General features: G+C 38.3%; 1 protein-coding gene across 1 annotated transcript in view; it reads right to left on the reverse strand.

Annotated features, from left to right (window-relative positions):
- ARID4A (AT-rich interaction domain 4A) overlaps nucleotides 1-15,698 on the reverse strand; it is a 46,030-nt gene extending 30,332 nt beyond the window's left edge. The window contains exons 1-7 of the mRNA XM_039387680.1: nucleotides 15,687-15,698; nucleotides 14,864-14,974; nucleotides 12,508-12,573; nucleotides 11,553-11,643; nucleotides 1,046-1,125; nucleotides 838-932; nucleotides 144-276 (exon numbers count right to left, since the gene is read on the reverse strand). Coding sequence (XP_039243614.1) covers nucleotides 144-276; nucleotides 838-932; nucleotides 1,046-1,125; nucleotides 11,553-11,643; nucleotides 12,508-12,573; nucleotides 14,864-14,974; nucleotides 15,687-15,698 — 588 coding nt within the window. The remainder of the gene's footprint in view (nucleotides 1-143; nucleotides 277-837; nucleotides 933-1,045; nucleotides 1,126-11,552; nucleotides 11,644-12,507; nucleotides 12,574-14,863; nucleotides 14,975-15,686) is intronic.

Below are 15,698 nucleotides of genomic sequence, written 5' to 3' on the forward strand. Positions count from 1 at the left end.
CCATAAAACTGCAGCTTATACATAAGTGTTAATCTTTGCTTTCCTACTCTCCACAGATACTGGAAAACATTTGTATTTTTAGCAAATACAGGAGCAGAGCTGAGCCTGACAACGTTCCCAGCTTTGCTGGAAAAGGAACTTACCAAAGCTGGATACCAGTCTGCCTTCTCTGAATTACAAGTCACACTCACAACCTTGCCAAGCAATTCATCGTTGAGGCGCCTTTTATCTTCATCCTCTTCTTCACTACTTTCTTCTTCCTTTTCATCTTCAGTGCTAAAGTATCAAAATGTACAAGATTTTTAAAGTGTGTGCCTGAAGTTACTACTTGAGAGCAAAATCAGCTTACAACCAGATTTTTCTTCCTATTTTGCAAAGCTTCAAGGAAACAAAGTTAGAATTTTAAGAGTTGAAATTGCTTGAAATACACTTAAATATTAGTTCTTAGTAAGAGGAATTTTGTAGAAATTCTTTCCAAGTATTTGTATTTTACAGCAGCATCATGCTGGAATTGGAGGCTTGACTCAGGTTTTGACTGTGCACAGACATGAAACAAAGAGAAATGGTCTCTACCCTAGAAATTTAAAAGCACTTTTTTTTCACTTTGTGCAGTGTAAAGGTTAAAAATCCACCATTTCTTATTAGATGAAAGAAGCACAAATGTTCTTAAGCAAAAACCCTTCAATCTGATAATATTGCCAACATATGATCATGTCTGTAGTACTCAAGTCCATAAGGTGTGCACACAACTCAAGTGCTGGAGCATTCAGAGCTCTGCAGCTGCAATGGTGCTGCTTCAGTGACAGCAAAGGACAGCAAAGGAAAGGCAAAACTCACACAGGAAGAGAAGATCTTCTCCCTCTATTAGATTTCTTCCCAATAACTGGAGTTCCAAAGTGCTCTGGATTGGTTAGTGGCAGTTGGTCAAGTGTCTACATGGAAAAAAAAGTGAAAAAAATTAGTTTGCAATATCTTCTTTTTTTTTAAAAAAAAAAAAAGGTGAATTAACTACTTAATTTTTATTCCATGTCCATCACTGTCTTACCTCACTTTCTGCAAAGTGCCTTTCTCCCTTCAAGCATAATGAAGTTCGTCTCAAGGTCCTTTCATCTCCATCATCAAAAACTAGGATGAAGCCAAGGAAACACATCAGCACGAGATGATCAGATCTCAGCCCCAACTCTACTGTTTATCTCACAGTCAAGAACATTCTCCAACACAGGACTTTCAGACCTCCATCTACTCATTCTTCAGTTCACAAGCAAAAGGAAGGTCAGTACTCAATATTCAGCCTGAGAACGGATTTTCACACAGAGTTTGAAGCCAGTGAAAACAAGGTTTTTGGGTGCAAGAGTTTAACTGGGACATTCTTCTTATCAATGCACTGCACATTTCAAACCACAGCCACTGGCTGCCCACCAGTCACTATTATCCAACCACCTCTGGGGTTTGCCTGGTTTTGTTGGGATTTTTCTCACCCTACCCACTTATTTCTTACTTATACTGCTGTTTAATGCTGTACCTTTCCATCCTCCCTCTTGCCACAAGCAATCCCACAGAGAGACAAAGGAATGAAAAGAAAAACAACTGTGGGATAGTTTTTGCTACACTATCAATATTGTCTTACAAACACACCAGGACACTGGAAATGTGAAACTCTAAGTCTGACCAAATCATAAGGAAAACTTAGTAGACATCCTATTAAATCTCATGTATAAGTGACAGGAAAGCTCAACTGATATCCATCAATATACAGCAGAAGAATTTTGGCACATTTCCATTAAAAAAAAACCCCAAACAACAAAAATCTCCTGAGCAAGCATGAATATCCAATATAATATTTCTCAAATAACTAACTAGAACATTCACATTCTCACACTTTTAGATTAAAACCACAGACTGCAAAAATAACTTTATAAAAAGGTATGAATATAAAATTAATTAAGCTTGATAAGATAAGCTTTAAAGTCCTGAATCTTCAGAGTAGATACTGCTGTGATATGTTCCACTACTGAATTAGTTTAATGGCTTCTGTTGTAACACTTATACACACAAAGCAGCTCACTCTTCCCCCTCCAAAAATCTCAAACTACTAAACTTCCACAAATAATCATTTTAGGGGACAAATGGCTGGTGATTGGCAACAGGCAACTTCATTGAAAAAAAAGCAAACAGAACCTGATACTTGACAGTAAATAAATAGAAAGAACCAGGCTGGTTTATCTTCAATTTTGGAAGTTCTACCCATTTATTTAAAACTAGTACAGCAGAGGGATGAATCAAGTTTATCATTATGAATATCATTCATAAACTAGATGATATACACCAGTTTTTCATCCATAAAGGATAAAATGTTATAAATACTGAGGGTTGAATAAAATACCCTCAGTAAAGTACACTAAAATTAAGACACATAAGGAAATTATGACAATTAAGAGCTGTGTGAGATGTTTTTCTTTCCTCAACTATAACATGCAAATTAACTTAAGAAGTCACATAATTAGATATTCCTGATCAATAAGAGGCAATGACAGATTGCAAAAGCTATAACTGCAATTGCACAAGTGTCAACTTCATACATTTATATTTCATTTCCATGGACAAAACATGGAAGAAAAAATAATTTATGCTGAATAAATAAGTTTTCCTAATCATTCCTCAGACCAGAGACATTGAAGTGTGAGTATCCTTTCAGAGCCTGGCAGTCAGGCTTTCAGTCCTATTCCCAGTTTCCTACCTGAATTCAGACAAGTCTATCCCATGCCTTTTCCTGTTACTTCTCTCAGTTTTTTTCCAGCTGAAGGTACAGAACTGGTCTGTTCTAACAAAAACTGCTTGTCCCTTGCCATATAGGGCAAAAGTGCTGGGCTGCTCTGCATTTTCCAGAGCTAAAACAGGTAGACTACACAAAAGAAAAGCAAAACCCCACCTGAAATCCCTCTCCTAAAAGGAAAGTCACTATGTCTTTATTCCATATGAGAGGCAGTGAGCACAGAACTTCAGGAAAGGAAGGTGGAGAAGCACAAATTCTCAGATGCAGGCCAAGGAATTGGCATCACCACTGAATAAAAGTGTAGAAAAATCTGTCTGTTGAGCAGCCACAGGGAAAAGGAAATGCACAGCAGAGTGTAAGAGTGTGGGATTCCTTCAAAGTGAGCAAGTCCATGCTCTGTTTTACCTTGGAAATTTTCTTCCAGGACTAAAGTTTCTCTCTGTCCCACCTCTCATTAAGGTTAAAAGAATGAGCAGAGTCAAAGCATCCAAACCCACAAGAGCCTCCTGTAAATATATATCAGTGCTGCTCTGCAGGAGGAAACCCCACAGCACTATCATTACTTTAACTTTGCCTTTTTTAAAAGATTAATAGAAAAGTGACAGTTAAATTTTGATTTTTTATCTTGCTGGGAACAAGTAGGGGCAGAGGTGAAAGGACCACGAGGGGCTGTAACAGAAGTCACTGATATTTTTTGATATTTTTAAAACATTTCATTGCTTCAAGGATAAACCAAAACTTTCTTTGAGCAGGTAAGAGTTTCTGGATATTGTAACTCTGTACAAATTTGTGTTGTGGAAATGTGCAAAGCACCTGCAACTCACAGTGCAGCTGCACAACTTGGAGCAAAACGTCTTTGCAGAACAACACAGTGCAGGAGAACAGCATAATTAAAAATATTTCCTCAGTTAAAGTAGTGACCACTTGATAAATTCTCAATTCAGAAAAGATGGCACCGTTTTTCACACAAAAATATTCAATTATTTGAATTACTAAGCTGGGGCCAAGTAAGAAATCTCTCCAATAAATCACAATGCATCAAGTATTTTGTAACTGTAGCAACTTTGAACTTGCTTCTCCTCTAGGGAAAATACTTGATTGTGCCTCACTGAAAGAGTAATCAGAAACCTCACTGATAAACTCAGCAGCTTCAAAACCATAAACTAAGGAGGCCTTGTGGTTTCCATCTCACTTTTAAGAAAAATCTACTTCACTAAAGTACTTTTCATGTTAGTGTGCCCCGTGCATGACTTTTTAATGCCAGTCCTAGGGGCTTTAGGGGAATATCTTTTCCAAGTACAGCATCACATCCTAAGGATTCTGTAAACATGAGCAGTGGAGCAGAAGGTACAGCTTTTGGCTCTGTGACACTCTGAAGCTGTAATAGCAAATGTGTCAGGAGAACTTAATACACTTTAAGCTGCAAATTCATTCCTCTTTTTAATCTCATCCAGAAGTAAGGCTGTTTAGTTGAAGTGCCAAGTGCTAACAAACAAACTAAAAAAAAACCTTTCAAATGAATGCTGAGTAACTTGTATTAATTATTTCATTCCTTCAGGTGTAGGGTATTGCTACAACTCCAAATTCTCCAAGGGCAGAAACTGTAGAGGTTGTATTCCATGAGAATGAACACGACAGTGAATTCTGTCATGTTCAAGAGGGCAGGAAACAAGAATGGAAGGCAGGGAGATCTCTCCCATACACGTGGAGTGAAGTCACCAAGAGATGTGTTTACAGTGCCAAGCTCCTCCTCTTAGGGGAAATTACAGTCCTGTCCTTCCAAAGGAACAAGTGTGAAAAAGCAGAAGCCCTTTAAGTTCTATTATTTCCTCATCTCATAGTGGGCAGGGACTTTTTGGGGAAACAGGGTGCAGGAGCTGAGTGCTGATTTCTGGGAATCCAGGATCCAAACCAGCCAGGGAACTCCACACACCATTTAACAGTCAATGGAACAACACAAGGAATGATGAAAGAAAAGCACCATTTCTGCTGGGCACAGGCCTTCCTTCCAAATGTGCTCCCTAATGACGAGCACTGACAGAAGGGGAAAGGAGATGACTAAGCAGCACAACCTGGAGGAGCAGCTCTGTTACAAAGCCTGTTCTAGTCCCAGGAACAGAGTCCAATATGTTCCATACAGAGCATTTTAAAACAGTGACAACAAAACAGAAATGTTCAGAATTTTGCTGCATCCCAACCTTGTCAATAACGACAGGAAAGAAAAAATTCATTTTTTTTATTTTGTTTGTGGAAATCTCCACAAGCCCAGTCTACGACAGGAAAATAAAAACAAACTTCCCAGTGGTAATCAATGCACGACTTCTTAAGAATTAGAAAAAGAACTCTCTTGATTAAAAACCTGAGTGCCTCAAAAATGCACTAAAAGGTGCAACTTTAAACTCACTATTGATGAGCAGGTATCTTCCATTCCCTGACTGTGGCAGACCCATTTATGCCATTAACAAAAATAATACTAACCCTGTCCTCACAAAATCAGTCTCAACATCAGTTTTCACTCCTATTAAGTATCATCACTATTTACTATTAACAATATTAAATGTTTATGTAAATATTAACAAGTGGACTAATCCAAATCATTTTTAGGAACTGTGAAGAAACTTGACACAAAATACTACAGATCAGTTTAACTACAACTTGTTTATAAATATCCCCATGACTGAGGAAAAAAAAAAAAAGAAGACAGAAAAAGGAGAACAGAGCAGAAACATCCTCATAGTAGTTATGGTATGACTTACACACAGAGCAACCAGTGTTACTAGAACAAGGCAGTTCTGTGACAGACAAGTGAGCAGGGAAAACAACCCTCAAGGCTGCATCTTGCTAACTTCAAATCCAACAAGTTACGTTCCTACTGCTGCCCAAACGAGGACAGATTCTGTACTGCACAAAAAGGAAACATTTCTTCTTGTCCCCCATCCCATTCTGAAACTTTTAAACCCACCAAGACAACAAAAGTCCATAGCTGTTCCAGTGTCACTGCATACACTGAATTATTTTTCACTACTGCCTGACAAAGTAGTGATTTGTGAACTACCAGAGATGCTGGTCTGTAAATGTCTCAATAAATGCATGCAAGCTTAGCAGACATTTGGGTTTCAGCAGCAGAAAAAACATGGTAAGTCCCAAGAGTCCTGCAGCACTTGTTGAACGACCTTGTAGCCAAGGGCTGTTGTACTGATTCATCCTGGAAGAGCAAGATACTGCAGTGGATTGTGCTACTGAGAGACTACACAACTCGGATTTATTGTTTTGTAAACAATCTTAAGTGAGCTTCAGTTCCTCTCACACAAATATATCTGAACTATGCCTGAAAATACAGAAGTGTGGTCTTTGAGTCTACACATAGAAAACTTATCACCTTCCAGACAAAACTGTGCTGCCTGAAACTGCTTTTTCTGAAGTGTTACGTTAGTCTTACTATTGTTACACATAAAGAGATTAGAGAGAAAAAACCTACCTCCTTGCTTTCCCTCCAGTATTGTTTGTACACTATTTTTAAGTATGTTTAACACTCAGTTCACATTGAAACAGAGGTGGTTTTAAAACCAAAGGTTTGATCCAGTTGATTTGTATGTAACAAGGTTCGGTTATCGCACATTTTCACCAGGAAATCTTGCTCCTCTACCCACAGGTTGTCTAAAACACACACAGGCACAAAACATGGTGCTTTTCTTTTTTTCTAGATTCTCCAGAAAGCACCAACACAGGTGTTTTTATGTGCCACAGGTGCACTTAAATAACACATCCCAAGGAAGGACTTCAGGCAAATACAGGGTTTCCTCAAAATCCACTCGAGCAACAGTTTGAAGACAAAAAGAACAAGTTTAGGGTGGGTCAGAGTGGTAGTAAACACCAGCTAAGAGGAGGCAACTGGGCAGTTCCCCTGGCACACTCGTGGCCTGGGATTCCCGGGTGACGCACCCACAGCCCGTGAAGTGGCGCTGCTGTGACGTGGAGCTCAGCAGGATGCTGGGAACTGGTCAGACCAGACCCACGGACACTGAGCAGTGCCCTGCACACCCCACAGAACCTCTGCTGCCCAGGGTGTGGAACAACAAACCAACAGGCCTCTGGTGTGGGTCAACTCAAGTGACTGAGGGGGCACTGAGAGCTTTTATCGCCCTCTGTGCAGGAATAAGACGCGGCAGAGCTCACAGATGTGGTGGAGCCAGAACCAAGCCAATTTTTCAGGATCTCCACAAAGCATCAGAAGAGGAAAACTTCTTTTAAAAACAGGAAAATGTGGCTAAAAATAGCTCCTGTTAGCAACCCTGCTCCTGAAGTCCCAGGACATCCATGTTGGTTCATTTGCTGATAAATATGCTTAGAATTACAAACTGGAAATACCAGAATCCACACAACATGAAGGCCAGCACCAAACACTCAGTACCTTTAATTTCTGTCACCTGCCCTTCTAAACACAGCGACACAAAAGTGATGCAACTGAGACTTTACTTCATTCCCAGAACAACTCAAGCAGACTTCCCAAAACTTCACTTCCACAAGAACAAGCACTGGGTTAATTTAACTCCTCTCAGCACACACTCACTCAGCATTCCCTGGAAACTGCCACAGCAACTACACCAGAGGAGGAAGTTCCCAGCAGAGGTACCGGGCTCACAGAGGTGCCTCAAAAGTGTGCCTGAAAGTCTCAAGTCTAAAAAAATAATGAATCACCTCCCCTTTCACTCTAAACTGTATATAAAGCCCTAATGCTGACAGCAAGGTCCGCCAGAAACTGTAAATGCCTCTCACTGTTTTGTTTTTTCCCCCTATTTCTTACTCTTTTCAGAGGAAAATTAGTGAAAGTCAACGTGTTTTCTCTTTCTCTCTTTACAAAAACCTTTCCATTATTTAACCAGCAAAACAGAAGACTCAATGTATTTCATCTGTTTTTTCCTTTTGTTCAAAGCTGGAGAAATGATAAAGGAGACCTAAGCACATCCAGATTATTGACCTGAGTCTTGTTAAAAAAGAGATGACTCTTTGATTTCAATGGGGCAGTAAAAGCCAGGCCACGGTAACAGCAAGTCTCAGCCCCTTGTTCAAACACTATTTCTCACTTTTATACAGGCATTACATCACTTCTGGTTCTGTGCAGAAGTGATACAAAAGTGTTTCCTTAAGGAACATCTATGCAAAGATTTCCTGTTTTCTGAAATTCTGGTAATGCTTGTAAGACTCCAGAGTATGAGGGAAGGAAAATACAACTGTCATTTCAGACATTATTTCAGCATCTACCCGAAGTATTTTCCAAGTTAACAGAGAATCAGGAGGATGGTGCACTCAGCGAGCCATAATTCAAACCTGGGTAAGCTGAAAGCAGATCTGACAGACCATTTTAATTCTATGCAATTATCACCTAACAATGTATTCAGCACTTCAAAAGCATCAATGCAGCACTTTAAAATCTGTAAATTAAGGAAGTTCAGTTTAAGTAACTGCATTTTAAAGATTAAAACATCATAGAAGCATTTCGGTTGGAAAAGAACTCTAAGATCAGCAAGTCCAACTGAGCCATTTGTTAACCAAAGAATATAAACTCATATTACTGTCACTCCACTTTGGATTTGAGAGGACTGCCTTGTGCAATGGCATTTTAAACTTTCAGTCCCAAAAGCTTTTGATTCTTCACCTGCTTATATTGAAAAGCTGAATTTCAAAGGTAATTTCAAAAGTGTATCTAAATCACAGCTGAAAAATTCAGTACGACTAAATGGCCACATTAACATCATCATTATATAAAACGTGAAAAAGTGACTCTGTGGGAGTTACAATAAAAATAAATCCTTATTTGTTCTGGGTACATGAACACCATTAATAGACAGGAGATACTGTTAAAATAGACAAACTGATAATCACTGTGGCTCTTGCATTAGGGTGGTGGCAAAGCAGCCTTTTACTGCAAACTCAGCATTTCTACTGGCTCAACTCATTGACCAAAGCAAAATTGTTTCGGGCGACTTTTCTTCCTCTTTAGACCCCTACATGAAACAGAGAACCTGATATGCAAAAGTGAACATCACCACCTCTCATCAGACATGCAGGTACTTTGTTCTGGTGCATTTTTTAAATATCTGTACTTAAAACTTTGAAAATGTCTGTCTGTATATACGACTGGTTTCACTGTATCAGTCTACTTTTAGATCACTGAGAAAGAGATGTGAGATAATACAGAAAATAAGTACCATAGGGAAAGCACAAACTACTGAAACACATGATTTCCATTTCAAAACATTCAGGAAGATATTCTATAAACCTGAAATCTGTCCAATCCACTTCCCTCTCAACTCTTCAGCTGTGACTGAATCAGTGAGACTGAAGCAGAGCGCCCACCACCTATTAAAAAGGAACCAACTCAACTGCTGCTTCACAGCAGCCTAAATATACACCTCAAATCCATCCAAAACTTTCTACAAAGACACAGTGGAGGCAGCAGGCAAAAGATAAGGCTTACTTTTTACACCTCAACCTAAAACACTTCCCCAGTTTTAACTGCAAAATAACCATGACATAAACTCGATGATCTGTTTTCTCTGGTCAGTGTTACCTGTGCTTTCAACACCAATAAGCAACTCCCCACAAACAACTCACAAAAACACCCCCAAGATCTAAATCCAGTGTGTTACAGTTCTATTTTCACAGTCACAGTGCCATATTACAGCACTGTATGTTCACTTACCATAAAATTACTTAATCCCTCCCCTGAGCTCCAGATTTTTACAGAATCCTACCAGTCTTAAAACATTTGTATATGGAAAACATTTTACACTCCCATTCTGCCTGTCAAAAAATATTTTTGGGGGAAAAACAATGACAATAATTAATTAATCCTTTGGTTCAAGTTTCTGAGACACTGGACTTTAAAAAAATGTATGAAGTAAAAAATCATGGCATGCATGATTTATCTCTTACATTATTGAGGGCAGTTCAACAACTTGTTAAATCTAAACAACAACCTACTAATACAGGACAGAACACTTAATTCACTGCTCAAATTTCCTGCTCATCAAGTAAAGGTTTTTGGCAGAAGTGCACTGCTCAAAAGAAAGGGGGAAAAAAAAAGAAAAGAAAAAAGAAATAAACAAGGAAAACCAGACAAAGCTCATCCCCTGATCAGGGGATTTAAAGTTCACATGACAAATGCAGTAAGACAAATATGTCCTCTGGTCCAAATTCAAACAGAATTAGCTAAAAATGCTACTTTAAAACTGAAATAAGTTAGGAGTTTTAAAATGAAAATGCTAATTCATAAACCACGAAACTATTAGTGCAAGACTCTGTTTTTTCTTGTTGCTTCTGTGACAGAATGGTGAACCTCAAAAAATACATAAAGCCAAGCTAAAGGTCAGGTGTTGTTCCTCTAATGTGTCACATCACAGTACTAAACTAAGCACATTTTAAATCTTCTGCACTCCAAAATAATCCTGCCTTTCCTCCCTGACCTGACATACACTACAGTTTTACAGCAATGTTATAATCCTGAAGAAACAGGCAAAGAGCAGTGAGCTTTGTCAACCAGCTCAGAGTTAAAGCACAAACAATAATAATCACACAGTGATAAATCCTTCCAAACTATCTGCAGAGCCTTATCCTGCTCCCACCAAAGATGGCATAACCTCACCTATTGCAATGGAAACACTGATTACTGAAAACAGCTTCTTTAAATCTTAAACAAGGGGTTAATGAACCAAAGTATTTAAAAGTTCATGGGATAGAAGACTCCTCGAGAGAGGATGGAAGGATATGAGGTAAAGCTGAATACATTTGGTACACGAGGCAGCCAATGAGAAACACACAGTTTAAATTTACAAGTGCTAATCTCAAAAGCAATGCCCAAGAGCAGCATGTACAGGACAATTAACAGGAGTATGTTCCTTCTATGCTACTATTAGTGAATATAAGGCTCCACTGCTGTAAGGAAGCTGTGCAAAAAAGGGATGGGTGCCTGCAAATCTCTGTAATTCAGAGACTGTCCTTTCTTATTTGACTATTCACTATTATTTGATTCTTGTTGGATTTTGTCATTCTGTTATTAAAGCTGTTTCAGAAAAACCTGGAGATAAGAATTACTCAAAATAAGGAAATTTATGTTGCAATGAATTCTTGTTCAGCACTGACACGTCGCTGACCCTGCATTCTGAGCTTTTTATTCCAGTAACTGAACAGCACGTGAGTCTCCAGCACAAGAAGCAAAGTATTTTTCCATTTCACTCTAGAGATAATAATTACTTGAAAATTACATTAAAGCAAATAGTTATATAAATGAATGTCTCCTATTTTTTTTTTTAAGTGTGATATGTCGATTCTTTTCTTTAAAAGAAACAGATTCTCTCTTCTCTTGGTACTACCCGTGTTTCTCCTGTCACAAGATTGCACACAGGGAAAGAAGGCTCCTATTTCAGTCACTCCCTACATGCCATGGGTTTTCAGCTAGAAAAAGAATTACAAGATTTATGCCTTAAAATCTGCAAAAATTATTCTGAATTTCAGTGAGTGCAACTGCTACCAGTGTAAGTACATTGTGTCTAATAAAATTTGATTATTCCGCCCTACCATTACCCGTGCCACTGACTCCCTGAACATCGAGCAATTATTATCCTATTTAAAACGGAATCAGCGCATGACTTTAAAAAGTCCCCTCCAAAAACTACCTCAGCTCTCACAATACAGGAAGCAATTACTTACATTGTTACCTGTAATTAGGAATGTATTGTTCAAAGATGACAGGCAATAGATGGGACACGTGGCTACTCACCCACAGTGTACCAGCTCGCATCCGTCAGCTTGCTGATCACGGCTTCCTGGAAGGATCCATCGGGCATTTTGGTTTCAACCATTGCACCAACCTGCAAAAAGGAACAGCTCAAGGTTACCTGTGAGCCCAAAATCACCACGCAGGAAAGATTTACTGTTTAAAAACACTCATTTTAGCTAACTGCCACTTTCAAAGTTTAGTCACTTAGAAGGTAAGAACAAAAGCACGAAGGCTGAACTGCAGGTAGACAGTAAAGCAGTAGGAAACTCAGACCATCTCATTTCCCCACGACTTACATCATCATAAGAAGTAACAGGAGGCTAACTGAAAACAAACATTCAAAGTAATTAATTTTATTACTGATAAGCATGCAATTACTATTATTTTTTATACTTTAAAAACACTGCTAGATCAGAACACACTGGTGTTCTTGCAGGAGCTACAGAGAAAAGACAAATATAAGAAAGATCATCTTCTCTGAAGAGCTCAGTTTGCATTCCATGTTTATAACACAGTTCTGCATTTTAGCACACAACTGCTACATAGCATAAAAGTACAAATAAACACATTTTCATATAAAATACCTCCACTATTCTAAAACACTAAGTAATTGTATTTACTCTTGTCTAACGGGCTTGAACTTGACTTTGCACTCAAGTTCTCCATTACTTCTAATAAGTTTCAAAGTTTCATTATTTATAAGAAGTTTTGTATCTTATAAGACACAAAAATCACTTCAGGCAAAACTGTTTATCAAGTGCACGACACAGATAACCATAAATAGCCCATAAAGCTACAACAATTAAGACTAATTCCTCAGAATCCATCTGATGTAAAGGGATGAGGCTCCTTCTGTTGATTTCAATCCTGGAGAACAGGTACCCACCTAAACAGCATCAAAATTACAAATCAATGATGTGATTACCAAAAGAAGCCATGCAGTTATTATACATACTCTTAGAGGTCCTTTCACTTGGTCATCTTGCACTAACTGAGTTGAGTTGTCCCCCTTCAAGACCACCTGAAAGATATTAATCAACTTTGTAACATGCATCTGATTTCTTAACAGCATACAAAAAGCATTTGAAAATGTATTTGTAATAATAAAGATCTAATTTTCCAAATTATGATTATCGATCAACTGGACTCAAACATTATTGAACGGGAAACACTTGGCATGGACCATTTTACTGACAGGAAATCCCAAGTATCACACTTAATATTTATTCTGAAACATCACAATTAAAAGAACAGAGCAAATCAAACATCAGTCAATCCAAAGCAAAGGAAATATGTTTTTAGACACAAGTTTAGATATTGATGTAATCCAGGGTATACCTGGAATTTGGCTTCCAGATGAGAAGATTTAAGCAGGTGGTTTTTTCCCCTCTCTCTACTTCAGCTGTAGAACTTTATTGACAACCGAAATAAAACCTCTCTTTACTAAATATGTACCAACAAATCACCAAACTGATTGCAATACCAGCATTCCTGCTGCCTTGAACAAGAGGAAGTTTTCATGGTAAAGATGTGAATGAAAATAAGGATCAGTTACAGCCTAAGTAAACTATGTTTCTCCCCTTAAAATCCTGTGTTCCAGAAGGTAACAGTGGTGAGACAGAGTGAACACAAGCCTATGCAATTTAATAAAAAATCCAAAATTCCTATTTTTAGAAGAACCAAAAGCTCCACGAGCTTCCTTTCCACCCATAAAGATGTCCAGTTTTCTGTCTCCCCCAATATTCCCCCAAGCACAGACTCCACTGTAGCTGTGTTTATAAACACACCACCAGTGCCACCAAAAGAGCATCGATATTAACACACAGTCAGGTTAATAATGCACTTTATGCTGAGATACAGTTTTAAATAAAAATGGCATGGAGATGAATACAGGTTGTCCTGCTACTCAGGAAAAGGCTACAGGACTTTTTGGCCTCCCTGCACTCTTGGCAGGCGTGCAGGGTGTGCCTACACACTCTTAATTACAGTATCAGGCTTAGCTTGTTAAAACTTCTATTGTTGTAACTGAGATACAGCGACAGGAATTTCCACCAAGTCACAGCAGCCTCATACACTTCCAAATCTTATCATGGAGTAATAAAGCATCTGATTCTAATGAGAAGAAGAAACTCCTACCTATTAACAGTCTAAATACTCCACCAGACCAAAGATACAGACACAAAATCAAGGTGGTCAGACCAGCACAGTGCTTCCTACAGAGCTTCTCATTAACACAGATTTCAAAGAACACAAGTTTCTCCAAGTACTCATTAAGAACAGGGAAAAGACTCCAACATCTGAATTAGGATTTTTTTCTATTGATGAAAATCACTCTGATAAAGTGATATGATCTATATTTGTAACTGAAGAGGCTGATGGCTTGTTCTACTCGATTTAAGCATTAAAGCACAGGAAAACTTAGATGTGTAGCTATAAGAAGCAGCTTTCATCTCAATTTGTTATGGGGGTTTGGGTCACTAATGCCTTATTTGCATATCTTGGACAGTAGACACTAAAGTAGGAAGTGGGAAGACTTTGACAAAACAAAGCAGAAGAAATTCTATATTTACTTTGAATTCTTCACTTGCATTTAACTACGTTTTACTCTTTTTTTCCTATAGTGGCTTTTACAACAGCACTGCAACAGCAAATTGACAACTTTCTTTTTTGATTCTTTTTTTGGCAAAAGCCAAATGTACAAATGAGTATTAGATGCCACTACTATCCATGCACAGAAACTCAGCTCCAGCCAGGGCAAGTTGCTTTAGAAGCAGCAGCAAGATGCTCAAAACTTAAAAAATATTACCTCTGACATTGCTAAAACCTGGTCTAAGAAACTAGCTAGTCATCTCTTGTGCTGTTGATTTATTTTGGCATTACCTTTTAAGTTCCAAGCTATAAAACTGAAAGTGTCAGTTGGAATGAAATGGAACTTTTGCTTTAGAAGAGGTTGCTCTTATTCCTTATTAGTCATGTAAAGCCATAATCCTCCATTTGTGACATCAAAACTTACTGCTGGGAAACTGATGCATTCAAAAACAAGACAAATGCAGTCAGGAAAGAAGAAGCAGGAAAGCTCATTTTTGTACCAGCATCTACTAATAACTAAAAATCAAGATCCCCCCCAAAATAAAGCAAAACAAAAATCGCCCCAAACCCAAACAGCAGAATACAAAAAACCCATGTAAGTGTTGCTTAAAATTCCCACGGTGAGCTGATGAACGTTTCCTAATCTTCAGGACTGGGATCTTTTCTGACAGCCCTTCCAGCACGAGGCTTTAAGGAACTCAGCAGCAATCCCAGCGAACTACCTTGACTTTCACGAGCCTTTTCACCGTCTTAATCTTGGCCTCGCAGAAGGCACCGCGGTACTTGGCACTGACATCAGTCCCCACTGTCAGGTAGGCAGGCTCATCTGCTGCCTGCAGAGACACAGAACACAGCAACAAAGTTTAGCCCTTGTTTATACTTTTACATATTTAATCCTGCATCTGAACTTTTGGACTTGTTGGCTTTTAATTGATAAGCACTGTTTGGACTGGGAATTGCCATCACAGAGTTCACCAAAAAGGAAAATCAAAAACCAACAAGCAAGTTACAGGAAGTTTTATCATTGTTCTTGACACCCCCCCCTTCATTTTCATTGTCACCCTCTCACAGAAATATCCTTGAAGGTATTGAACTGCTATTTGGAACATCTCCTTGTAAAAAAGCTAATAAAGGACTATTAATTCAACTAATTTCTAAACAAAACAAAACAATTTCCATTGCAAAATAACCCTAGTATAACAGACAGTTGTACTTTTTCCAGCTATAAGCAATCCAATGACACAGATTATTTAAAACGTTTGAGATTGGTGTCATCCCAATACTTCCAATTAAGTCTAAAACATTCTATATATAGGATTTCTTTCCTGGTGACTAAAAGGAGACCTCTAGAGAAATCTGTTGCAATCTTTCAAACAGCTATTAAACCCGTATTTTTCTTTCCTGGAATGCCTTTATCAAACCTTAATTACTCATGAGTTTTTAAAGAGATATATTTGTCATCATGTTTTCCTTAATCTGGACTTTAACACCTTAATACGTTTCACCTCACTCCTCACTGCAGCTGATAAACAAGGACAAAATTACCACGTTGAACAT

Source organism: Pipra filicauda, unplaced genomic scaffold (genome assembly GCF_003945595.2).
Source record: "Pipra filicauda isolate LSUMZ 115617 unplaced genomic scaffold, ASM394559v2 scaffold581_size553298_pilon, whole genome shotgun sequence".
NCBI lineage: Eukaryota > Metazoa > Chordata > Aves > Passeriformes > Pipridae > Pipra > Pipra filicauda.